The 26,235-nt window shown below is 40.4% G+C and overlaps 1 protein-coding gene across 3 annotated transcripts in view; it reads right to left on the bottom strand.

Moving 5' to 3' along the window:
• Nucleotides 1-1,243: 1,243 nt before the first annotated feature.
• CPEB2 (cytoplasmic polyadenylation element binding protein 2) overlaps nt 1,244-26,235 on the bottom strand; it is a 72,383-nt gene continuing 47,391 nt past the window's right edge. For 2 of the 3 annotated variants that reach the window (XM_063310614.1, XM_063310615.1), the window contains 5 exons: nt 21,318-21,407; nt 17,118-17,236; nt 16,545-16,659; nt 6,856-7,037; nt 1,244-5,524 (listed from right to left, as the gene is read on the bottom strand). In XM_063310614.1, the coding sequence (XP_063166684.1) occupies nt 5,297-5,524; nt 6,856-7,037; nt 16,545-16,659; nt 17,118-17,236; nt 21,318-21,407 (734 nt within the window). In that variant the 3' untranslated portion in view covers nt 1,244-5,296. The remainder of the gene's footprint in view (nt 5,525-6,855; nt 7,038-16,544; nt 16,660-17,117; nt 17,237-21,317; nt 21,408-26,235) is intronic. The other variant, XM_063310616.1, reaches the window with a different exon arrangement.

The following is a 26,235-nucleotide window of genomic DNA, read 5'->3' as shown; positions in this document are numbered from 1 at the left end:
TTTCTGCCTTATTAAAATCTGATTTGTGTGTTTCTCATGGGATCCTCTCACTTCAACCTACACCTTTATTTTTCCTTAATTCTCACTCTCGTTAATCTAACCAGTAATCCAAGGATGTCCACAGGGTGTGGTAAAAAAGTCAAGAGGGTGTCCGCAATGGTGAGTAAAGCTCCACCTGCCTGTAAGAAAAGTACCATCTTTACCATCAGTATTATGACCTACTCAAAAGGGGTAACACAATTCTCAGCATGTGTGTTGCATGAACAAGTAAAGAACACTTCATTTCCAGAAAAGCCCAACGCTACCCTTCAGTTCAGTCGTGCCAATGAGCTTGCCAGCCTGGAAAAAGAAATGATAGCGGATGGAAGACTTTTTCATCATTAGTAAGAGTTTTTTTTTAAAATCATCTTGCTCTGTGGTGCCATTAGATGCCACTGTTGTTTTCTGTTCGAGCTCTCCATCCTTCCACAGCTTCTGCACCCGGCTGCCCAAAAAAACCCAGTGTAGATGGTTCTTATTTGATGCCTCCCTAGAGATGTAATGGACATGAACCTAATAATGGTGCAGATCCTTAGGCATATGATCATACAATGTAAGACAAGATCTCAACCACCTCATACCTAAAATAAATGCAACAACTCTTTAATCAGGGTTTATTTGCCCTATTAATATTTGCCTACTTTAAACTTTAAAGGTCAAGTTGTCTTCAAACTATGCTTAAGGCATGATGACTTCATGGATTCACCCATGAAATCTTCTTAGCAACAACTGGGATTGTCTGTCAGTTTTCTTCCAGAAATTCTTGGGATTATCTAAGAACTTGGAGCAGTTAAAAGTGTCCTGTGAAAATAATGGAAGGATGGGCTGAGGTAAAGTGGTTTGTCTCATTATTTTAGGCACATGAAATATATTCCTTTAGACTTAAATTAGAATTTAATCATGTAGATTTACCTCCAGCTGCGTACCAACCTTATATGCAAAACCATACAAAAGCGTGTGACACAATGAGAATTCAAGGGATTCACACACAAAGGAATTGGAAATAACTGGCTGAAAAAGCATTTAAATGCAGGTTTAAAAAGGAGGTTTCCCAGATCTTCAACTAGTACAGGGGAATAAGAGGGGATGCTTTTACATGTGAAGGCAATGAAACTTGTAGGAAAGACACTCCACTTAAATGAACAGTTTCTTAATTTTTCTTCATGATGCAGGTACAGAGTGATAAGACTTCTGAGGAAAAATATGCCAATAACTTAAGTTTATTAGTCAGTCAACAATATTACAAATATTTAAAAATGACTTATCATATAAATAGTTGGCAGCAAACTATTCCATTACAGAGTTAAATTACCAGTACAACAGACAGACTGGAGATTTAGACACCTGGAAGATAACAGTAAAATGAACGGAAAGGTTTTAAGCTGAAGGGTAGCATTCCTCCCAACCCCCTGCTGCTGGGAATTCGCTTCTCTGCGGGGGAATCCTGATGCTCCCCTGATCTCCATGCGGGTGTCGCAGCAGTGCTGGGGGCAACTACCTTCCACTGGCACCCTTCAGGTGTGCGGGATCAACTCCCATAACTCCAGCCTTGCACCACCAAAGTTGCAGGGCTGGAAATTCTGGAAACCGCACTTCCTAATTCTATCTGAAGGGCACAGCATTGCGGAGGCCATGTTGGTGCGTTGCTTCCCTGTGTCCATAAAAAGCATGTTTTTTTCTTCAGGAAAAGAAAATGATTCTAATACCCCATTACAAATACAAAATAAACTTAACAGAAGATATTAATTTGCATATCAAAGAACAATTTATAATTACATCCAAACACTCCGTAAACCACTTGTGCGATTCTTTACAGAAACTTGAATTTAGAAACTAGTTGCTTTTAATATTACAAAGATTTCAGCTCCAAAAATAATTCAACATAAAATAAACTTTTAGCAATTAGCGTCATAAAATTATATATTTCCACATAAAAATACAAAATAATATTAATGACAAGAATATGAAAAATTATTCCAAGTACTTTTGCTATTTAAAACAAAGAAACAAAACCCAAAATGACAACAAAATAGAAATATGCATGAAAAAAGTCTCTCCCTTTGTTAGCAAAACACTATCCAAAATAACTACAATCATTTACATCAGTACAAAGATTTCTGAATTTTAAAAAATAGTTGCAATGACAAAAGGGGTTTTCTTTTTCTGACAGTAAAAAATGACACTGTGGATAAAATTTGCAAAAGATGCAATGAAAAAATAAAATTTGCATTAAAAAGGTTTACACGGTTATTCTTTTTATACAAACATTAGAAACAGTATTGCACATCACAACACAGAATCGAGGTTAGTCAGCCTTCCAAAATGTGTTATAATTCAAGTTTTGTAGCATCTTTGAGGAGAGGCCTTGGGCAGCCAGATGCAAACAGGGAATTAAGGATCAAGTGTTTTCCATACACAAATATATAACTGCTAAATGTTTCCTTCTTAACAAAAAGTGTAGACTTTTTAAAGTATTTTTTTTCCTTCCACAGTCATACATTTGAACAGCAATATGCACATCTGGGATAACAAAAGTAAAGAAGCTTTAAAAATACAAAAATACAATAAAATTAACGATCTTCTACAAAAATAGTAAAATAAATATGATTTATAAAACGAAAGCAACACAGTGTTGAACACTGGAGAAAACAGGGGTCCAATCCAGCAGAAAGCCCCTCTATTAAGCAGCAGGAGTTACGTACAACATCCGAATGTCCCACCTCTCCTCTAACAGAGGAAGGGAGGCTGATGGATCAACTGCTTTGTTTCAAAAGGTGTCAATGCAGGGGATCCTTCCACTGGATTACACCCCAAATTCATGGATTAAGGACCAAAAAAAGAAAAAGGAGATGTAAGTTAAAGTAGCTATTAGCGTTAATAGCTCCAGAAATGAAGTGACAAGCATAGCTTGATATTTTGATTAGTTTACCCATCTCAAATAACGGGTAACACCACCTTTTTGACAGCTTTATTGTAGGGGAGAAGGGGAAAAAAAGGCTTTTTCAACATCTCCAATTATTTCAATTGTGTACTATTTTTCGGTATTAATTTCATTATTTAAAACATATAAAGGCGCTTCAATTTTAAACTTCAAGCAAGAAATACGAAAATAAAGTTAAAAACATCTGCAGAATTAAATTATATTTAAATAATTAACATTGCAAAACTACTGATTTTTCTTTTTAATTCCAAAAATTGAGGTATAGCAAAGGAGATGTCATCAGTCAAAAAAACTGTGCCTCAAAATAGCTGACTAGTTGGAAAAAAATCTCTTACAGAGATATAAAAATAGTGCATAACAAATGTCAAAAATGGATCAAGGTTTAGCAGGGCTTAAGGTTAGAAAAGAATACTCCAAAAAGTCTGGAGGATCATGGTTAAGTAACAAATAGAATACATTGATAAATAAATCAGTTAAAAAGCTTTTTTTAAAACAGCATCAACTTTAAAACTTTAAAAACCTGAACCACAATCACAACAAAACATACACTGAGCAGTACAAGCAGCTCACTAAGCAACCAACTGAAGAGCAAACTACGCTTCCGTAAAGGATAAAGGATTGTCCCCGAGGGTTTGGCAACAGCACAACCCTGGTTAACGTCTCTCTGCGGAAAGGGCTGCAATTCTGGCCTTGCTTGTACTGGGTGCTTAAACCGGAGAGTAGCTCTTCCACTGGAACAGACTGACATGTTCCGAGATGGACAGAAACACTGCTAGTGAAATTCCTGCACTTAGGATCGAGAAAATGTTTTGTTTGCTTGATTTACACCACCCAAAGCAATGCCGTTACTTGAAACTGCTTCATCCGGATTAAAATCTATGCTTGACTGTCAGTCAACAAACTGGATTTCGTGCAACAGGGATGCCATTTTGATCAATATGCTGTCAAGCGTACTGAGGTCAAGCCAGCACAGACAATTTAAGCCAGATTTCACTGTTGTCTTAAAGGCAAGATTTACCTTCTGCAACTAGCTGTAGAAATATTATACCATCTCCATTTTGACTTTATTTAGATTTTTATTAGTAAAGCATTTTCTTGGTATCAGCATGTTTTAGTGCTCATTTCTCAGTACTTTCCCATTTGGTGACTGGTTAGCAGTGGGCTTCCCCATCTTTGGTTTGGAGAGGAAGTTTTAACCATGAACAATCAATGGGGCTGAAATAAGTAATAAAATATTCTAATGTTTTACTCAAACTTGTGTCTATGCTATATTACTCCACAGGAATTAGAACCACACACCACACCAATTACAACATTACATCCAGTCTGTAAAAATTGAATTCCACCACCAACCTGGTCACAAAATGGCTGCACTTTCTAATCTAAAACTAATTTGCATATTGTATACATGTAGGACATTTTTAGGAAAAAAAAACTTGAGTCACAATAATGCATGCAAGTCTCCTTTGTTACAAATTTTGCAGTGTGCTCATGCTATCTAGATTTCAGAGCCTTATTTTAAAAAATTGGCAATAACTTATCTCTTGTTAAATCTAGTGCATGCGTATGCTGTATACAGGTAAGTAAACATGCAATTTTCACATTCTAAAGCTATGGCAGTTTGTGCCATATTGTGCTGCCTGCATTTTAATGGGTAATGCAGAATATCTTAAAATGTTTCCATCCCGTATTTATAGGTGGCATTACATACAACACCTATATAGCAGCAAAGCTAATACAGCTTGTGATTATAAATGTTTAAAAATAGCTAATAAATCAGATTATCTTGAGGTATTATTTCTTGCAAGTCAAAATGGAGAGCAAAAAACCAACCCTATTTTTTTTTAAGTGATGTATACACTGAAAATAGCAACGACGATAAAAAATAAGCTTTTTGTAGCAGACATATTCCATCTTCTCTATTTTTGCTACCTTTGGTAAATTAGTGGGGCAGATCTTGAAGTTAAAAACCCATGTTTAGAAATAAGTGCACGCTTCACCCACTAACTATAGCAGCAGACAGTGTGCCCCTATGCAAAAAACATTCTCTCATCTAGTTTTAATTCTACATATAAAAATAAGTTGGAGAAAATACAAAAAAACTTTTTATTATTATTATTTTAACATGAAAATATCACAAAAATTAGTAAGCCTGAGATGTAGGGTTTTGGTGAAAAAACAAGAGGCTTTGTAGTATTTTGGCTGCTGAAAAGATGCATGTCTAAGAGAGCTGGGGTGAGAAGCAGAAGAATGCACTTATTTCTTCTGCATGTCAGTATCTTCAAGCTGAGGAAGCCTCCCTCCCTCCCTCCCACCTCAGTTCCAGCGGAAGTGGATCTGCCGTGGCCGGTCCGCCCCCTCCTTAACCAATGGCTTATGGAATTCACGTCCCGCCCGAGAGTGGATATTTGCCCAGCAAAACTCACAGTAATACTGCAGGCAAGTAACATTGGCACAAAAAAAGGGAGCAAACTTTCCACCACATCGTGCACCCTGGCATTCATCACACATCTGGTCATCCAACACATATGGCTTTACCTCCACCTGTTTAAAAAACAGGCACACAGAAAAAGAAAAGAAGCATTAATACTGAATATTTGGACTATGGAATATTGTTTTCTCCTCCTCCTGGATAATACATCGGACTATCCCATGAGCAAATTCCACATCAGTTAAGAAACGCTACAGAGTTATACTCCCTAATAATACTATATAGTAAATACACGCTGGTATAAAATAGTAGAACAACAAGTTTGTTATAAGATCTGAACCTTTTGATCAGAAGTAGCAAGCAAAAAATTCCTATTCATCCTGTCCCTCATTCCTCTTTTTGCAAACAGGATTCACAATTGTTACAGAGCTGAAAATAAAGAATTAAGATAGCAAGGCAGCAACTATTACTGCTATTTTAACTAGTAATCCTATTTCTAATTAAAGAAATTGTGTCCTTGGAAGACCTCCAAGTTACTGCTGGAGACAATCAGCACGTGAGAATTTATCCCTGGGGTCCCCCAGAATTGAGTCCAATTTGGTGGCATCTAACGAATTAACAGCTACTTATTGTAATAATACATTTCAGAAACATATTAAAACAAAACAACCCCCCCATCTCCCCAAAAATACTTCAGAAGACATATTTCCAGAACTGGTCACCAGAAATAGGTTAAGTAGGAAAAGAAAACTGCACCGTATAGAGTTAGTGTTATGATATCAGCACAAGCAAGGAAAAACTCCTGCTTACATTATTTAACATTATATACAGTATTACACCTCTACCAGCCTTTCTCAACCTTTTGACCCTGGAGAAACCCTTGAAATATTTCTCATGCCTCGGGTAACCCCTGCCCATTCAGGCTCGAATATAGGCCAGAAGTCACCAAATTATTATATTCATTTCCTGGGTAGGCCTGCATAGATGCATTAACAGTGTTCTTAAACCAAAAATGAAGAACGAAACTTACTTCTTTCATGTGAAGTTGCCCAAATTTGAAATAACTTTTAAAAATAAATCATTATCTCCCAGGAACCCCAGTGACCTCTCGCAGAACCCTAGGGTGCCACGGAACCCTAGCTCAGAAACCCTGATCTATACAGTCCTTCAAAGAACTCTATTAAGTATAGATATTAAGAAACGAGTTATGATGAACATCCACCTACACATTAGTTTTTCCTTCATGGCGACTGGCTGGAGGTCTAGGTGGTACGTCTATCCCTCCCCACTCTCACACTAATTCTTACGCTTCCTTCCTCATAGCCAGTGTGCTCTTATAAAAAAAAAGAAACATATGCTACGAATAATCAATTTCATCAACGATCATGTTATGCAACTGGTGAAAAGCAAACGATGCAAGCGTAATCATTCTCTGCAAACTTACTCGTTTATCAATATCACCATGTTGAAGCTGAACAAACCGAGCACTAATGGCAGCAATGTAGCTCTGTTGATTGGAAAAAGCCACTCGCCCAGCACCTTTGGGATATTTTAGTTCAGGATCGGTGTCAATTCCTGCGTAACACACTCCACCATAGAGACGGTCCATTATCATAGCCAATTCCACTGCAAAGCAACAGAACACGCTCGCTAAAGCATCTTTAAATAAATCAATGAATTTGAAATAGAAAAACCACTTGGAAAGTTATCATGGGTAATACTGTATGCAATATAAAATACAATCTACAACGCAATGGATAATCAGTGACAGAATCCTTTGCTTTGCTGTACACCAAAATGGAGCATTAAGTAAGGGCTAGGGGAAGGGAATCAGGATATGGGGTGGGGGGGCTTTCAAGAAAAGTTAAGATGGCAGTTGCAGCCATGGAAGACCCATTAAAAGGGGCAGGGCTTTGATCCTATGGTCACAGCCACCTGCTTGACTTTTTTGACCCCTCCCTAGTAGATGTGTTCAATGGCATAACAGCATTGCACAAAGGACAATGTGCAGATGGAAATGGAGACTTTTAGATGTTCTTGATCAAACAAGGTGTGGTGCCACAGGTTTTTGGCTTGATACCTAAACAAGGGTATTAAATTGGGTTTAAGGCAAAGGCCAATGCAATAAACAGATCTGGAGAGGTAGGTTTGTAAGTGTGTTCTAGAAATTCATCAGAGACACAAAATCTATGATGGCTCCAGACATGGGTTCAAATGGAAAAACAGAACAATACCAGAACAGATTCTATGAACGTGATCAACTCAGAACCCTAATTGATCAGACATTGCTACCATTTTTAAAAAAATACTTCTGCAGAGGAACAGAAGGAGTAACACAAGTGTTGGTTTCTAGGAGGGATGGGAGAAAGGAAAGTTAGTCGAAGGTGAACTGTGAGTGTCTTCAAGAATCTCTTGAAAGTACAACTAATCCAGAATGCGTTGGACAGTGTACTAGATAGACCATACAGTATTACGCTCCTTTTAAAACTGCTGCAAGGTCACTAATCCGTTGTCAAATATAATTCAGATTTCTGGTGTTTATCTTTGAAATCCTAAATGGCTTAGCCCCAAGGAATCATCTCCCACACCAGCCAGCCCACTCTTTAAGATTTGGGAAGAAACGTCCCCACCATTTGATGGAGACTCATGAGGACATCCCTTTTCCTTCTACCTTTAACACAGAACTTCCTCTACTTCTTAAGGCAGTATTTTTTTCTTCTTACTCAAGGAGGTATTTCAGTTGTCAGGTTGAGATTTTTAATGGCTGTGATATGTAACATTTACTTGTACTCCATCTTTCTGAATAACCCTCCCCCTCCCAGGACTCTTCTTTACAACTATAGATGTAAATCCAATCATACAAGTTTCCAGGACTCTTCCCACAGACAGCAGGGTTAGTGTTAGTTTTGGCATTTGGATACATCCAAAGAAGCTCTGGATAGCACAAGTGATTTATTTTTAAACATGATATTCTCCGAAATCAGATTACCCTGCTATAATTTGAATATAAAAAGGTCTCTGTATATTTCTCTTTTATATTTCTTTTATTTATAAAATTAATTTAATTTGTTCAATTTAGGCACCACCCAAGTCCCAGCTAACCGGTGTACTGTATATACAATAAAACCAAACAAAATACAAAAATAAAATAGAATAACAAAGTGATAAGAAAGGGAATAACAAACAAGAACAGACTGCAAGTCCAGCTAACAGAAACACCAACCCCCCCCCCCCCCAACATATCTGACAGGGCCCCCAACCACCCTGAGCCAACTCCTGGTTAGGTCTTCAACACCTTCCAGAACACTATCGGGATGGAAGCCACACAGATATCAAGGGGCATCTCATTCCAGAGGACAGGTGCTGTGACAGACAAACCCCACTTCCTGGGTACCAATAGATGTTTCCAAGTTAAAGTTTGTATCAGACTTATTTTTAAAATATGAATAGTTTTTTTGTATTCATCTGTATTCTCCGAGCTTGGTCTCCTGGTCCTCTAATGTAGAAATTGAGTGTTATTTCTAATGGGAAGTATAAAGTATCATAGCAGTTTTTACCACGTATAAAGCTAACTCATATATATTTGCTGTTTATTCGTTTAGTCGCTTCCGACTCTTCGTGACTTCATGGACCAGCCCACGCCAGAGTTTCCTGTCGGTCATCAATACCCCCAGCTCCCCCAGGGACGAGTCCGTCACCTCTAGAATATCATCCATCCACCTTGCCCTTGGTCGGCCCCTCTTCCTTTTGCCCTCCACTCTCCCTAGCATCCCTATGACACGTTCAGAAATTATTGCCAACCAATGCCTAGGCAGAAATAGTCCTTTCAGATATCATTTTTATTTGCCCTACAGATCTGGGCTACAAATATCCCAAAGCCAGCTAAGAGAGGCAGAGGATATTTACCCTTTGCTTGTGGGGGTCCGGACCCTGCAGTCTGAAGGAGGAGGCTGAGCGTTTCCTGGGGTGAGTGTTCGTTCAGGCTGAGAGGAACAGTGACCTGGAAATTTTGGTGGAATTGTGTTTTCTGTTTTGAGGGTAAAGTCTGGTTATAGTTCAGCTGAAGCCACAGTAGCAGAAGGCAGTCACTTATTTTTAACAAAATAATTTGAATAGTGCCAACACACGGTCTGTGACACCTTGAAGGAAAGGTCAGCTGAAGTTTCAGCAAGTAGCTAAAAGAGAATGGATCTATACTGGCTTCCAGCTATAAATCGATTAAACAGAAAGCAATGCAGAACCTTTGTCTTCAAAGACAAAAGATTTAGAAACTGAATGGACTAAGTGTGTGAGCAACCAAAATAAGAACAAAACAAAACAAAACAAATCACTCCTTGGCTGGATGTCCACTTTTGGATTCTGGCACCTCAAACCATTCTGACCCTGAATGTCTTGATGGTTAAAATAGGGACCAAGAATTTCTTTTTGTGGAGGTAAGCTCTTGATCAGTAAGTTCAAAAGTGTGCAATTCATTTAGTTGCTTCTGACTCTTCGTGACTTCATGGACCAGCCCACGCCAGAGCTTCCTGTCGGTCGTCAACACCCCCAGTTCCCCCAGGGACGAGTCTGTCACCTCTAGAATATCATCCATCCATCTTGCCCTTGGTCGGCCCTTCTTCCTTTTGCCCTCCACTTTCCCTAGCATCAGCATCTTCTCCAGGGTGTCCTGTCTTCTCATTATGTGGCCAAAGTATTTCAGTTTTGCCTTTAATATCATTCCCTCCAGTGAGCAGTCTGGCTTTATTTCCTGGAGGATGGACTGGTTCGATCTTCTTGCAGTCCAAGGCACTCTCAGAATTTTCCTCCAACACCACAGTTCAAAAGCATCGATCTTCCTTCTCTCAGCCTTTCTTATGGTCCAGCTCTCGCAGCCATATGTTACTACGGGGAACACCATTGCTTTAACTGTGCGGACCTTTGTTGTCAGCGTGATGTCTCTGCTCTTAACTATTTTATCAAGATTGGTCATTGCTCTTCTCCCAAGGATTAAGCGACTTCTGATTTCCTGACTGCAGTCAGCATCTGCAGTAATCTTCGCACCTAGAAATACAAAGTCTTTCACTGCTTCTACATTTTCTCCCTCTATTTGCCAGTTATCAGTCAAGCTGGTTGCCATAATCTTGGTTTTTTTGAGGTTTAGCTGCAAGCCAGCTTTTGCACTTTCTTCTTTCACCTTCATCATAAGGCTCCTCAGTTCCTCTTCTCTTTCAGCCATCAAAGTGGTATCATCTGCATATCTGAGATTGTTAATGTTTCTTCCAGCGATTTTAACCCCAGCCTTGGATTCCTCAAGCCCAGCTTGTCGCATGATGTGTTCTGCGTACAAGTTGAATAGGTAGGGTGAGAGTATACAGCCCTGCCATACTCCTTTCCCAATCTTAAACCAGTCCGTTGTTCCGTGGTCTGTTCTTACTGTTGCTACTTGGTCGTTATACAGATTCTTCAGGAGGCAGACAAGATGACTTGGTATCCCCATACCACTAAGAACTTGCCACAATTTGTTATGGTCCACACAGTCAAAGGCTTTAGAATAGTCAATAAAACAGAAATAGATGCTTTTCTGAAACTCTCTGGCTTTTTCCATTATCCAGCGGATATTGGCAATTTGGTCTCTAGTTCCTCTGCCTTTTCTAAACCCAGCTTGTATATCTGGCAATTCTCGCTCCATGAATTGCTGAAGTCTACCTTGCAGGATCTTGAGCATTACCTTACTGGCATGTGAAATGAGTGCCACTGTTCGATAGTTTGAACATTCTTTAGTGTTTCCCTTTTTTGGTATGGGGATATAAGTTGATTTTTTCCAGTCTGATGGCCATTCTTGTGTTTTCCAAATTTGCTGGCATACAGCATGCATTACTTTGACAGCATCATCTTGCAAGATTTTGAACAGTTCAGCTGGGATGCCGTCGTCTCCTGCTGCCTTGTTTTTAGCAATGCTTCTTAAGGCCCACTCAACCTCACTCTTCAGGATGTCTGGCTCTAGCTCACTGACCACACCGTCAAAGCTATCCCCAATATTGTTCTCCTTCCTATACAGGTCTTCCGTATATTCTTGCCACCTTTTCTTGATCTCTTCTTCTTGTTAGGTCCTTGCCATCTTTGTTTTTGATCATACCCATTTTGGCCTGGAATTTACCTCCGATGTTCCTAATTTTCTGGAAGAGGTCTCTTGTCCTTCCTATTCTATTGTCTTCTTCCACTTCCGCACACTGCTTGTTTAAAAATAATTCCTTAACTCTTCTGGCTAACCTCTGGAATTTTGCATTTAATTGGGCATATCTCTCCCTATCACTTTTGCCTTTTGCTTTCCTTCTTTCTTGGGCTACTTCTAGTGTCTCAGCAGACAGCCATTTTGCCTTCTTGGTTTTCTCTTTCTTTGGGCTGTATTTTGTTGCCGCCTCCTGAACAATGCTGCCAACTTCTGTCCAGAGTTCTTCCGGGACCCTATCTACTAAGTCCAATCCCTTAAATCTATTCTTCACCTCCACTGCATATTCCTTAGGAATATTAGTGAGCTCATATCTAGCTGATCTGTGGGTCTTCCCTAATCTCTTTAGTCTGATCCTAAATTGTGCAAGAAGAAGTTCGTGATCTGAACTACAGTCAGCTCCAGGTCTTGTTTTTACCGACTGTATAGATGTCCGCCACCTTTGGCTGCAAAGGATGTAGTCAGTCTGGTTTCGGTGTTGTCCATCTGGGGAAGTCCATGTATAAAGCCGTCTCTTAGGTTGCTGGAAGAGAGTGTTTGTTATGCAGGGTGAGTTGTCTTGGCAAAATTCTATCAGCCTATGTCCTGCTTCATTTTGTTCACCCAGGCCATGCATACCTGTAATTCCAGGTGTCATTTGACTGCCCACCTTAGCATTCCAGTCTCCCATGATGAAAATTACATCTCTTTTAGGCGTTTTGTCCAGTAGGTGCTGCAGATCCTCATAGAACTGCTCTACTTCAGCTTCTTCAGCATCTGTGGTTGGGGCGTATATTTGGATCACTGTGATGTTAGATGGCTTGCCCTGAATTCAAATTGAGATCATTCTGTCGTTTTTGGGATTGTATCCAAGCACTGCTTTAGCCACTTTACTATTAATTATGAAGGCTACTCCATTTCTTCTGTGGTCCTCTTGTCCACAGTAGAAGATCTGGTGGTCATTTGATGTGAAGTGGCCCATTCCAGTCTGTTTCAGTTCACTGATGCCCAGAATGTCTATCTTTAATCTTGACATCTCACCAAGAACCACATCCAAATTGCCCTGGCTCATAGATCTTACATTCCAGGTTCCAATGGTGTGTTGATCCTTAGAACATCGGATTCGCTGTTCATCACCAGCACCGTTGGCCGCTAGCCGTCCTTTCGGCTTTGAGCTAGCTGCGTCATCACGTCTGGGGCTAGTTGAACTCATCCTCTGTTCCTCCCCAGTAGCATTTTGACCATCTTCCGACCTGGGGGTCTCATCTTCCGATGGTATACCGACATCTCTCTGGTTGTACTGATCCATTTAGTTTTCATGGCAAGAATACTGGGGTGGGTTGCCATTACCTTCCCCAGGGATCGCATTTAGTCTGACCTCTGTCATGACCTTCCCGTCTTGGGTGGCCCTTCACGGTTGAGCTCATGGCATCATTGAGGTGCTCAAGCTCCAGCACCACGACAAGGTAACGATCCTTTGCTGAAGAACTCATATATATATACTGTGTATAAATATAAGGTTCAGTAATGCTCAATACAAAACAGCTGGCAGGAAAGGAAAATCTGTATTTAAAATGTGTTTTGTTCTACGATGAATCATCATCCAGAATGGCTGGGCTTTGTGACATTGCCATTATACATGAAGAAAATGTAATGATTTTATATTTTACATTTCTATCAGGCTTTTGAATGTGCATCATCTATTTTGAAAATCAATACTGAAGTAATATACCATTGAAAAAACATCTTGTACCTGTTTTCTCTGAGCATAATATTCACAAATTTGGTATCTGTTTTCCAGTGATGTTCCCCTCATTGCATTATCAATTGTCCTTTTTAAATCCTGCATCAATTTATAATAATGCAATCAGACTTGTTCAGTTTCTGAGTCACATTTCAGTAGCAACTCATTGCCCTAACAGATGTTCTGGGTTTTGTGTTATATACATTTCAAATTTGATCAGCTCTCTGAGTAGTCCATCCTGTTATTGTAATTTCTGTAGAACAAAACTGTGAAGTCTGTAAAATCAGCGACAACAATTGATAATGCAATGAGAGGAAGATCACTGGAAAACAGATACTAAATTTGTGAATATTATTAGGCTTTTCTAACCGTTCCAAGGAAACATTCTTGAAAAATCTGATCTTTCTTTTATTTAGCACTTGTCATCTATATAAATTGTTATTTCTCCACTGATCAATTTTTTTAGGATATTCACCTTCATAAAAAATAAATACTTTAACACTGAGGCCAGAGGTGATAAGCCTGGGGTTGTCCTTTTTTATGTATTTGTCCAATATAGTACTTTTAATAAGCTATCTATAATTAAATGATTTTGTAGGCACTGGACAGTTGTATTTGTACCAGACCTAAGATATTTCTGCAGACCTTCTAGGAATCCTGCTCCTTCCATAGAAGTAATCCAATTCTACAGTGTTATAATCCAATCTATAATCCAAGTCAACCAATTTGAGAGTCTAATTTAAAATTTGGTGCTGCTAATCCACCTCATTGTTTTGCGACTTGTAGAATACTAAGTTTGATCTTCAGTCCTTTATTTAAGCAAATTAAATTAGTTATTTGTCTTTGCCATTCATTCAATGTCTCAATTCTTATTGTGATAATTTGGAATAAAAAAAATAATCCTTGATAAGATAATCATTTTTATTGTTGATATTCTTCCCAGCCAAGAGAGCATTAGCTTTTGTATCTTAAAATATCTACCACTGTTATTTTTTCAGATCAGTGAACAATTATTTTCCAGGAACTTGACTGGCTGGACACTGATATTAAACACTGCTGTTTGTTGCTAATGTTGCATTTTCTTTTCAGATAGATTCCATATGATCATCTATGCCTTTATTGATCTGTTCCATCTGTTCTAAAGACTCCTGTGGATGAGTAACTATGAGTACAACATCATCGGCATATAATTTAAATTAAAATCATGATTTGCCAGTTTGATTTCCTGAATTTTGCTTCTTTGCTGTATTTCCCTTGCCAGTGGTTCTAATGCCAATAAAAACAGAAAAGGGGAGAAGGGGCAACCTCTTCTTATTCCTTTTATAATCATCTATTTTTGTCATAGAAATCCATTTACAATTATCTTGGCTTCTTATTCACTGTGAATACTGAGTCCTCTGTAATCTTCTCCAAGTGCGATACCCATTTTCCATGTAGCTAGAATACTATTTGACAAATGGATTCGTCAGCTCCTCTGAAGTTGAGAGAGACTTCTTTCCATCCCAAATTGAAGTGATAGTTCCTTTCTCTTCTTCTCTCAGCTGATGGGCCAACCATTTATGACTTTCCTCAAAGTACTTTTGCTTAACAAAATCCATCTTCTTATAAGACTCAATTACTTCCAAAAGATCTAGGTCATTACGAATTACCTTAACCTACTGATTTATATCCAGCACTGGATTCTGCTGATGTCTTGAATCTATTTGCTACAAGTCATTCAACAATATATCTTTCTGTTTTTGAATATTTTTCTTTTTATTCACTGCCAAGAAATGAATAGTCCTCTAATAAAGACTCTGCCGGATTCCCGAACAGTGAATAAAGAAACATCAGGAATTAGTATGGAAGGAGCTCTTTAACTCAGAATGGTGCTTCAACGTAGTATCTTCTTGTAGTTACAACAGGACATTCAGTCTGCCTTTTTGACCTGGTGATTCCTGTGTGCAATTCTGTAATTATTACATCATGGTCTGCATAGGAAAGTGCTTCGATTTCCACTTCTGTATGTCCAGGTAATAATGAACTAGACGCCAGCACATGTCTAATACAGAATATGTTTCATACATGATAGAAAATATCTGGTAAAATCTCTGTTGTATCTCCAAGCTTTACTTCACTCTCTGTTGTTATTGCAATCTCTTCTTATTCTAATCTCTCTTGTTGTATCTCTAAGTTTTAAAGGGATATCCTGCCTTTTTAGCTGCAGCACAGCATCCTTTACTGTTAAATATGTGGATGTAAGGTGTGTGTCCCATGATCTCTATGTATTTCAATTATTATTTATCTTTAGGACAGGGCTTCTCAAACTGTGGATTACGACCCACAGGGGGTTGATGACCAAATCTGGGGATGGTCTCAAGTTCTGGGCAGCTTGAACAGAGGACAGGTTTGCTGCCAGAACCCGCTCGTGGCTTCCTGCACAGACTGTTGTCTAGGTGAAATGGGAGTGTGGGCTGGCAGGACTTTCATGGTGTGTGCACTGGATCACTGTCAGAATTTGCTCCCGCTTTGTCTGGACAGACCATTGGCGGGCTTGAGATCTCCTGCAGCTGCTACTGAAGACCTGGGTTGAGCGTGATGTTGGGGGTGAGAAAGGTCATCTCAAAGTTGGAACCCAGAGTTCATGGGTTGTGTGGAGTGGGCAGGTGTATCCTTCCTACTGAGGGGTGTAGTTTTGAATTTGGTTGATTTGCTATTTGTCTCCAATGAAAAGGTTTTGCCGATTTGTCTGACTGCAGGGTTCTCCCACTGCTTTGGAATTCTGGGAGTTAAAGTCCAGACATCTTAAAGTTGCTAAGGCTGAGACAAAGTCACTATCACTGCACTAGGGGGACAGTGAAAATGCAAGGAAGCAAACCCATTAGGTAACACCTACAGAAAAGTACTCTCAACAGAACGTTTTCTTAGAAAAGACCGTTTTTGTTTAACTCAATAAGCCACTGCTTTTGTACTGCCATCTTGACTTCATTAATACACACATGCTGCTATAAGCCAATCAATTATTCTGCTGCCCTTGATCAAACATATATTGCAATTTATGTTTAGGCTCGCAACAGCTGAATTCTTGGGGAAATTTGTGAAAGTATGTTTATTTTTTCCCAGCCCTAGCCCCAGTAAAAACATTGGTTTGGGGGGGGTGGGGGTGGGCACAGAGTGTGGTTTGTGAATTTGGAGGATTGGGACACCTCAGTTCAATACTTACCAGCTCGTAGCGGCCTGGGAACACCACCAACAAAAATGGTTTTTCGAGGATCCAGAGGCTGTGAACCATCCATTACAAAGTCACTATCACTTAAGTTCCAGGGACGGATCTGAACCTATTAAAACAAAGCAGTTGCATGATGCTATGTGCATTTGTGGGGCACTGCCATTATGACTCCGTGTAAGATGCCAGTGAACCCTTCAACCTGTAACAGAAGGGTAACCATGAACTATGCTCTAAAGTTATCACATGCTCACTGTCAAATCTGGGATAAAAGCAATTTTGAGGATTTTTGGGGGTGGAGTGGGGTGGGGTGGGGGATTAGCTCCCTTTCTTGTAGGAACAATTCTGCTTAATCTCTTCCCATTTTATTCATTAGGACAAATGAAATGAGTTCACTCATTTTAGAATCACATCTGTTTTGATCCTAAATTTAAGTTTCCTGTTAAGCTGTTTTCATCAAGATCCTCTTAGAAACAATATTCAGATCTATTACAGCTTGTTCTGAAGGTTTTTTAAAAATAGGTTTCTCTTCCGATCCTATAAATCTTTAGCTTTAAAAAAAAAACTTACAGGTTTATCCTTGATAGTAGGGCTGGAAACACACAAATAAAGCTTTCCATCTTCTTCAAGGCAAGCATCAATCAGGGCTTGGACAGAGCTCTCCTCTTGGAAAAGGAGGAATGCATAACCTGGATATCAAGGGACGAGGAGGAGGGGAAGAGAGAAAGGCTAAAATATAGTTAATGTTTTTTCAACCCCCCCCCCCCCTTGGCAAAAGAGAATTTCAGATTGCTTGGGTGCACTATCAACCACTTCTTTGCTTACAGAAATGGAAGAGGGAAAAAGATGTGACTATTTTAATGAGTTGTAAACAAGTGCTGCATTTGCGCTCTTGCCTATTCTAAAGCTCCTCTTCCAAATCAAATCGAAAACACAGCAATATCTGATTTAAAAGTTTTGTTTTTTTCTGGATTCCCCAAAGAATGTTTTGAAAAAGGATGGGCATCAAATTTTCTGAGCTGGGGTTGCAGGTACGGTGACCATATTTTCTTTGAAAAAATAAAGGACACCAGAAAAAGGGGCAAATCTGAAAGAGGTTCATAAAGATTAAAAAAAAAAAATCAATTGTTTATGTTTATAACTTTGCTTTACAAGGGAAAATTCAAGAACAAAACCAAGAAAAACTTTACAAAAACACATATTCTAATAAAAATATCTAAAAAGCATAAAAAGCTATGAAGTTGTAAGAAGCAAGCATTAAAAACAGTTTCTGCAATCTGACTGTGCATTAAGGGGTACCATTTGTACAGTAAAAATTAAATATCTAAAATAAAGGACAAAAGTGAGTTTCTGAAAAATAAATAAATCTAAACAACAGCTTTCTGAAATAAAGGACTGTCCTTTATAATAAAGGACATACGGTCACTGTAGTTATATGAAACTCAAGGGGTCTTTGACTCATATGACTTTGTCATGTTCTTTATGGCTTTTTTCTGGTCTCAAATTATTATAAATCTCAACACTGTGAGAAAAACATGCTTTTGAGAGATATACATGTATGAGATGCAGAACTATAAAATATGGTATTTGACATTTTATGAGAAACTTTGGCTTCACTGGGCCAAGGGATTGGTTAAGAAAATCATCTTTTTCTTCCTTATCAGAAATTCGGAAGGGAAAGACGAAGTAATTGCAGGAGGCATTTTGAGTGATAGCTCTAAGCAGCTTTGGTCCTAAAGATTTTGAGAAATTCACACGCTTGCTCTTCTCCCACCCTTCATTTCCTAGTCAGTTTCTTGACCAAGCTAGAACACTGCATTATCACAGCCAAATCCTTTTTCTTCCAAACTGTTTCTTCAAAGTGAGAACTGCAACAGCTGAAAGTGATGTGCATGCCTTTTGACTCCCTTTGGACTTAATCTAAAAAGGCAGATCTTGAGCGATTTCAAAGCACATGCATGAGAAATGCAGTCTTACATTCTTACGCATCTTTACCTGAGAGACCGTCTCATCCCCATAACATCGACCCGCCCCACCTGGTCAGGCAGAGGGGGCATGCTACGGACCCCTTCGGTAAAGGAATTCCATCTAGCGGGTTCCAGGAGGCATGCCTCCTCTGCAGTGGCGCCCGCCCTTTGGAACATCTTGCCCCCGGAACTGAGACGGGTTTCCTCGCTCCCGACCTTCCAGAAGAATTTGAAGACCTGGTTCTGCTGCCTTGCTTGGGATGGGAAAGGTAATAGCTCCACCTGGGGATGGTTGGCACCATAGAACCCCCTACTGATTGGGATTCCAGTTCCTCTTGGGATTTATATCTATTTATTCTACTTATATTCCTAGATTGTAATTTTAGCTTTATACATTCTTATTATCTTTTACTGTAAACCGCCCAGAGTCCCCCGTTGGGGGAGATGGGCGGTGATATAAATTCAACATATATATATATATATATATATAATATTTATGCAAAGTAAATGCTGCTGTGTTTAGTGGTTGATCTCTATCACAATTCATAATCATGTGAGAAGAGAAAGAACAGAGAGTTATGAGTTTCTGGCAAATAATGAGAATTTCTAACCTATCTTTCACCTCTACACAGACGACTCCTCCCATCATGTCTCAACATTTTCCTGTCTACACCTGGAGAAACATTGTACATTTAAAACAATATGTATTAATTAAGAAGTTTTTTGCCCTTGATTCAAATAACCAAAGCTTATGATTTAAGGATGTAGTTTCCATGCCCATAAATAATCTGCTGCACATTCCCAGCTTTCTTCCTAGTTAGCTATCAAAGAGGACATTCACAAATAATCTCAAATTTCCTCAGTCAGTTCTTAAGTGACACGGTCTTACAATTTAAGATGTAAGGCAGCAAAAACTGCTGTTTGGATAAGGATTTTTTTTGAATAATGCCTTTCATCTCATTTTAATCTGGTCTTTTAGTGATTTCATTATTGCATTATTACTGTTTTTATTTGACGCTTCTTATTGTTGCTGTTCTTCCTGCCTGTGAAATCTCTCTCAGGAGAATTCTAATCAGGATACTCTGCATGGTGGCCATAGCAGAGCGAGCACCCTGGCAATTCTCCCCATCTTTCAAGCTCTTCTGAAAGGTCTCCCAACTCTCAGCAGCTGATTTTCATGGGAAATCAGGGCTGCAGGGAAAACAAGAGGGGAATCAAGGACATTATTCCTTCAGTTCACAGTCCCTTCTGTTTTGCCTTCCCTTGTGGTCACCACCAATCCCCTCCCTTCAATCCTCTGAAGCAGCCAACACCCTGCCCTTTCCTTGCTCCACCCTGCTCTTCTGCCAAGTTTTGAAACCACCCCTTGCTTGCTTGCTCCCCGTTGCTCAGATTTTGTCAACTCGCAGCTTCTTAGTTCCATGCTCTCAGTAACAATAGACAAGTGCATCTTTAAAAACCAGTTAGCTGAGTAATCCATCATTTCAGTATTCCTCATTTATTTTTAACATTTTTAAAGCTGCCTGCAGCACAGGGCCAAAGGATTACAGCTAAGCTTACTACAAGCTAGGCTGGGTTCCATTAATTTCCCCCGAGAATGCCACCCCTCTAGTCAATTTCATAACCCTCTTTTAATAGAAACCCTTAATTCCTCTCTCTCAGACTAGGCACAGAGCAGTCCTCCTCTTTTATAACTCCAATGCTTGTATTTTATTAGAAAAAACACACTTTTAAAAGGAAGGGGGAGAAACAGAAAGGGAAGTGGTGACAGAAACGGGTGAGCATCAGAAATGTCAGAGACTGGCATCTGATGTATACTTGTTTGAATTCAAGCAAGTGGGAACAGCAAACAAACCAATTCAGAGATGTATAAGGAAGTTACCATGAATTGAATATTTTTGACAGTATATAAATGAAATAACCAAACTGAAGCTGAGAGATATATATCAGTAGAAAACAAAGGCTTATCTTCTCTCCTTTAGAAAGAGAAAAAACAAGATGGAGAAAAATCCCCATAACCGACTAAGGCTGCCTGAAAGTTCTTCAGGAGGGAAGAGAGACCAGCTGTCTGCTAAATTTCAGTAGAGGGGAAAACCACTACCACCACCATGGGGGTTCCCCTGGTGGTTCTCAATTTTTCCTTCAGAACTTCCAAAATTTTCCATATAATGTTGTGGCACTCATTTGATGGTGATATCTAGAAGAAAAAAAGGACCAGCTGCCATAAAGACTCTAAATAATATAGGCAAGACACTTCTCTACCCTGAAAAATTGAGCTAATGGATTTTAGAATCTCAGAAATGTAGAATTCATCATTCTGTGATTCTAAATAATAACCATCACACTGCAAGACTTGATGCACAGTCAATCTTGAGATGTCAGTTAAAAACTGTATAATTGCATGAGGAGGAACCTGGCTTTTATTGAACAACCGTGTTGATGGTAAAAGTTTAGAGAGAAAATTTACGCATGAATTGTTTCCACTTCCTTCAGTTTTGCAATCCTTCGGAAATATTTTTGCTGTTGATCCCCTCTGATATAAAGAAACAGTGTCCTTTCTGAGGCTCATTTCACAGACCACTTATTTCATCCAAGCTATTATACAGGGTGTGAAATTACAGATAGTAATTGGCTGTACAAATGGCTGTGACCAGCAATCTTTTCTACAGCCTTTACTGGCATTTTTCTCTTTCTACTACTAGAGGCGGAAAGTGCTGCAGCAGCCCCCATGGCAGATCTTCGTACATACCTGTGAGGAAAAAAGGGTATCTGAAGTAGCTCTGAAACAATTTCCAAACAATACCTTTAGGTGGAAAGTAGGATTTGCTTTCTGCTTTGTGAGGCCAGTCAACCACCAGAGGTCCAAATCTTCGGAAGCTGGCAGTTATTTCGTCTAAAAGATTGGGGGGAAATGCAGTTATTGTTCCAGCTTGCAGTTCTTGTCTCAGAGTTTTTCACATCTACTTCTAAAGCACTTTCCTTGTTGTTATAGTTCAGAGATGGGAAGACCTGGTCTATGGGACTAATCTAGTCCATCTGTATAGAGAGATTTGATCATGATGCCCCCCCCCTCCCACCTGGTCCCCAGCAGAGGCCAGAGGCCAAGCATCTTCTGGGGTCTGTCTTGAGCACAAAAGCCACAACTGCCTTTTCCCTCAATTTTTCTGAAAGTCACATAATTATGCTAGAGTGCCTCTCTTCAGCTATTCTGTACTGTCAGCACCTAATCATTCAAGCATTCACACAATCAGTCAGGAGGCTGGGATTCCTTTAACTGTTTTAATGAAGCGTAATGAACAGTACAGAAGGCAAGCTGCGAATAAAGAGTTCCTGCTCAAACCTAACTTAAAGCCACATTCCCTTATTTAGTCCCCTTTCCCATGAAACCATGTCACCTCTCCTCCCATCAAGATGGTATTCCTGGCATATCTCAACCCCGTGTCCTTGATGTTCTCCATAGCCATAATAAACCACTTCACACTCCAACTTCACACTCCCTCCCACCTGGCGACACAGAGTCCATTCCTTGGAGAAGGAAATGATGGCAGATGCTCCGATAAGGGGTTTTGTAAAACCTTTGATTGGGGGGATCTGACATACTGCCCCCCCAAGAAAGACTAAAAAAAATGATCAGATATCACATGAAATTAAGCAATGAGTTTAGTAAGGAGAGGGCTTAGAAGGATACTTTGCATGAAACTTTCTGGTTAAAATAGGAGCATTAACATGACATGCATTAACCCACTCAGGATCTGAAAAACGCTTCCATTGAATCAAGTACTGTAAAGATTTGTGAAAAAAACAAGAGTCCAGAATGTCTTTAACTTCAAAATGCTGATGGCCATCGACCATGATGGGTGGAGGGGTTGCTGCAGGCTGGTGCCACTTAGAACGGTTTGGTGCAGGTTTAAGCAAGCTGCAATGAAAAACAGGGTGAAGCCTTTTGAGGGTGGGGGGTAATTGTAATTGAACAGTCACAGGATTAATAATTTTTGTGATAGAGAAAGGTCCAACAAACTTGGGGACAAGCTCTTTGAGGGTTGTTGGGAGCATAAAAATTTGGTAGAGAGATAAACAAGATGGCCCACTTTAAGTTTCCACTCTGGGCGCCTGTGACGGTCAGCAAACTTCTTCTGAGTTTCATGGGTGTGATTTAACACCTGGCGGATGACCAGACAGTTAGTGGCAATCTGTGCAGCCCAGTCTACTGAGAAGTCAGGCAAGGATTGCAATTGAGGTTCAGGTATTGGAACAAAGTCCTGGCCATAAACAATATGAAAAGGGGAAAACCCAGCGCTTTGGTAAACTGTATTATTATAAGCAACCTCAGCAAAAGTGAGGAGGTCCACCCAATCGTCCTGTTGGAAGCTAATGTAACAGCGTAAGAATTGCTCTAGAGTAGACCGAGCCCGTTCAGTCGCTCCATCCGTCTGCAGATGGCTCGACACCAATTAATTTCAAAAATGCCCGCCAAAATTTGGAAGTAAATTGGACGCCTCTATCAGAAATTACACGCGTGGGACACCCATGAATTTTATAGATATGCATGAGAAATAGCTTGGCTAATTGCTGAGCAGTTAGGATTTTAGCGCAAGGTATAAAATGAGCCTGCTTGGAAAACAAATCAATTACAGTCCAAATAACAGTCTTGTTTTTACTCTCAGGTAAATCCACAATAAAATCCATGGCCATTTCTTTCCATGGAGCCTTGGGGGAGGCGACGGACTGTAAAAGTCCTTGCGGTTTCCCCCCCTTCCTCTTCGCCTGGGCACAGACATGGCATGAGGTGACGTAGGACTGTACATCAGCACGAAGGGAGGGCCACCAAAATTGGCACCTCACCAAGTGGAGAGTTTTTGCGAGGGCAAAATGACCTGCAGATTTAATATCATGGGAACGGTGAAGAGACTCAGGCATGACTCAGACTCATTTTGCTGTTACAATACCAGACGTTGTCAATTTCAGTTAATTGGGCTTTGTTACTTTGTAGCCAATCCAATCCAAAAAACGATAGAATGATCTCAATTTGAATTCAGGGCAAGCCATCTAACATCACAGTGATCCAAATATACGCCCCAACCACAGATGCTGAAGAAGCTGAAGTAGAGCAGTTCTATGAGGATCTGCAGCACCTACTGGACAACACGCCTAAAAGAGATGTTATTTTCATCATGGGAGACTGGAATGCTAAGGTGGGCAGTCAAATGACACCTGTAATTACAGGTAAGCATGGCCTGGGAGAACAAAACGAAGCAGGACATAGGCTGATAGAATTTTGCCAAGACAACTCAATGTGTATAACAAACACTCTCTTCCAGCAACCTAAGAGACGGCTTTATACATGGACTTCACCATATGGGCAACACCGAAATCAGATTAACTACATCCTTTGCAGCCAAAGGTGGCGGACATCTATACAGTCGGTAAAAACAAGACCTGGAGCTGACTGTAGTTCAGATCACGAACTTCTTATTGCACAATTTAGGATCAGACTAAAGTGATTAGGGAAGACCCACAGATCAGCTAGATATGAGCTCACTATTATTCCTAAGGAATATGCAGTGGAGGTGAATAGGTTTAAGGGACTGGACTTAGTAGATAGGGTCCCAGAAGAACTACGGACAGAAGTTCGCAACATTGTTCAGGAGGCGGCAACGAAATACAGCCCAAAGAAAGAGAAAACCAAGAAGGCAAAATGGCTGTCTGCTGAGACACTAGAAGTAGCCCAAGAAAGAAGGAAAGCAAAAGGCAACAGTGATAGGGGGAGATATGCCCAATTAAATGCAAAATTCCAGAGGTTAGCCAGAAGAGATAAGGAATTATTTTTAAACAAGCAATGCGCGGAAGTGGAAGAAGACAATAGGAAGGACAAGAGACTTCTTCCAGAAAATTAGAACCATTGGAGGTAAATTCCAGGCCAAAATGGGTATGATCAAAAACAAAGATGGCAAGAACCTAACAGAAGAAGAGATCAAGAAAAGGTGGCAAGAATATACGGAAGACCTGTATAGGAAGGAGAACAATATCGGGGATAGCTTTGACGGTGTGGTCAGTGAGCTAGAGCCAGACATCCTAAAGAGTGAGGTTGAATGGCCCTTAAGAAGCATTGCTAATAAGGCAGCAGGAGATGATGGCATCCCAGCTGAACTGTTCAAAATCTTGCAAGATGATGCTGTCAAGGTAATGCATGCTGTATGCAAAGCAGTGAAAGGCTTTGTATTTCTAGGTGCAAAGATTACTGCAGATGCTGACTGCAGTCAGGAAATCAGAAGATGCTTAATCCTTGGGAGAAGAGCAATGACCAATCTCGATAAGATGGTTAAGAGCAGAGACATCACACTGACAACAAATGTCCGCATAGTTAAAGCAATGGTGTTCCCCGTAGTAACATATGGCTGCGAGAGCTGGACTATAAGGAAGGCTGAGAGAAGGAAGATCGATGCTTTGGAACTGTGGTGTTGGAGGAAAATTCTGAGAGTGCCTTGGACTGCAAGAAGATCAAACCAGTCCATCCTCCAGGAAATAAAGCCAGACTGCTCACTGGAGGGAATGATATTAAAGGCAAAACTGAAATACTTTGGCCACATAATGAGAAGACAGGACACCCTGGAGAAGATGCTGATGCTAGAGGGAGTGGAGGGCAAAAGGAAGAGGGGCCGACCAAGGGCAAGGTGGATGGATGATATTCTAGAGGTGACGGACTCGTCCCTGGGGGAGCTGGGGGTGTTGACGACCGACGGGAAGCTCTGGCATGGGCTGGTCCATGAAGTCACGAAGAGTCGGAAGCGACTAAACGAATAAACAGCAACAACTTTGTAGCCAGGGATCATTAATGGGAGTGCCTGAAGCAGTTCCTCTTTTAGGTCAGCCTGCACTTTCACTTTCCCAGCTACTGCTTGTTTGCGCGTTACGCAAGCCATTTCAAGCGGCTTCTGAGAGAAAACCATGTCTACAATTTGAGTTTGGGCAGTGTGATATTGCGGGAGACGAGAAAGTGCATCAGCAAGAAAATTCCTCTTGCCAGGAAGGAAATTTAGGGTAAAATTAAAACGGCTAAAAAATTGAGCCCAACGAATTTGTTTGCCATTCAATTTCCTGGGGGTTTGTAAAGCTTGGATGTTTTTGTGATCAGTCCAAACCTCAAAGGGATAACGAGCACCCTCTAGCAAATGCCTCCAATGTGTGAGAGCAGTGTTTACAGCAAAAGCTTCTTTTTCCCAAATGGGCCAGTTGCACTCAGAGTCAGAAAATTTGCATGAGAGGTACGCGCAGGGGCAGGGGAAACCTGTTTCATCTTTTTGAACCAAAACTGCCCCAATCTTCTATATAGTGCTTGGCATTAGTAATAAAGAAGGAGAGCGTTGTGGGATCCCCATCGAACTTCACTCCAAATGGTGGGAAGGTTCTTGCCGGCTCAGCTGGCTGTGGCGGTGCCGCGAATGTCAGCGTGCGCCGAGCCCCCATGGGTGGTCGATCCCTAGGAGGTCTTGCCTCTCGCTCCCCCCCTTGACGGGCTGATCGAGTCTTGCTTCTCCCCCGGGTCGACATGGTACTATGCCTGGGGTACTGTGACGGCTCTTCCTCCCAATCCTCCGGGGTGGGCTCTGCCTCTCTGGGTAGATCCTCTTTGGGTAGATCCTTAAGGATCGTCACTATTAACTCCATTTTATCTTCTAATGCCCTCATTCGGGCCGGAGTGACTGGCTCCTCCGAGGGTTGGT

The sequence above is a fragment of the Candoia aspera genome, chromosome 8 (genome assembly GCF_035149785.1).
Source record: "Candoia aspera isolate rCanAsp1 chromosome 8, rCanAsp1.hap2, whole genome shotgun sequence".
NCBI lineage: Eukaryota > Metazoa > Chordata > Lepidosauria > Squamata > Boidae > Candoia > Candoia aspera.
This window is presented reverse-complemented; position numbering and strand designations above follow the sequence as displayed.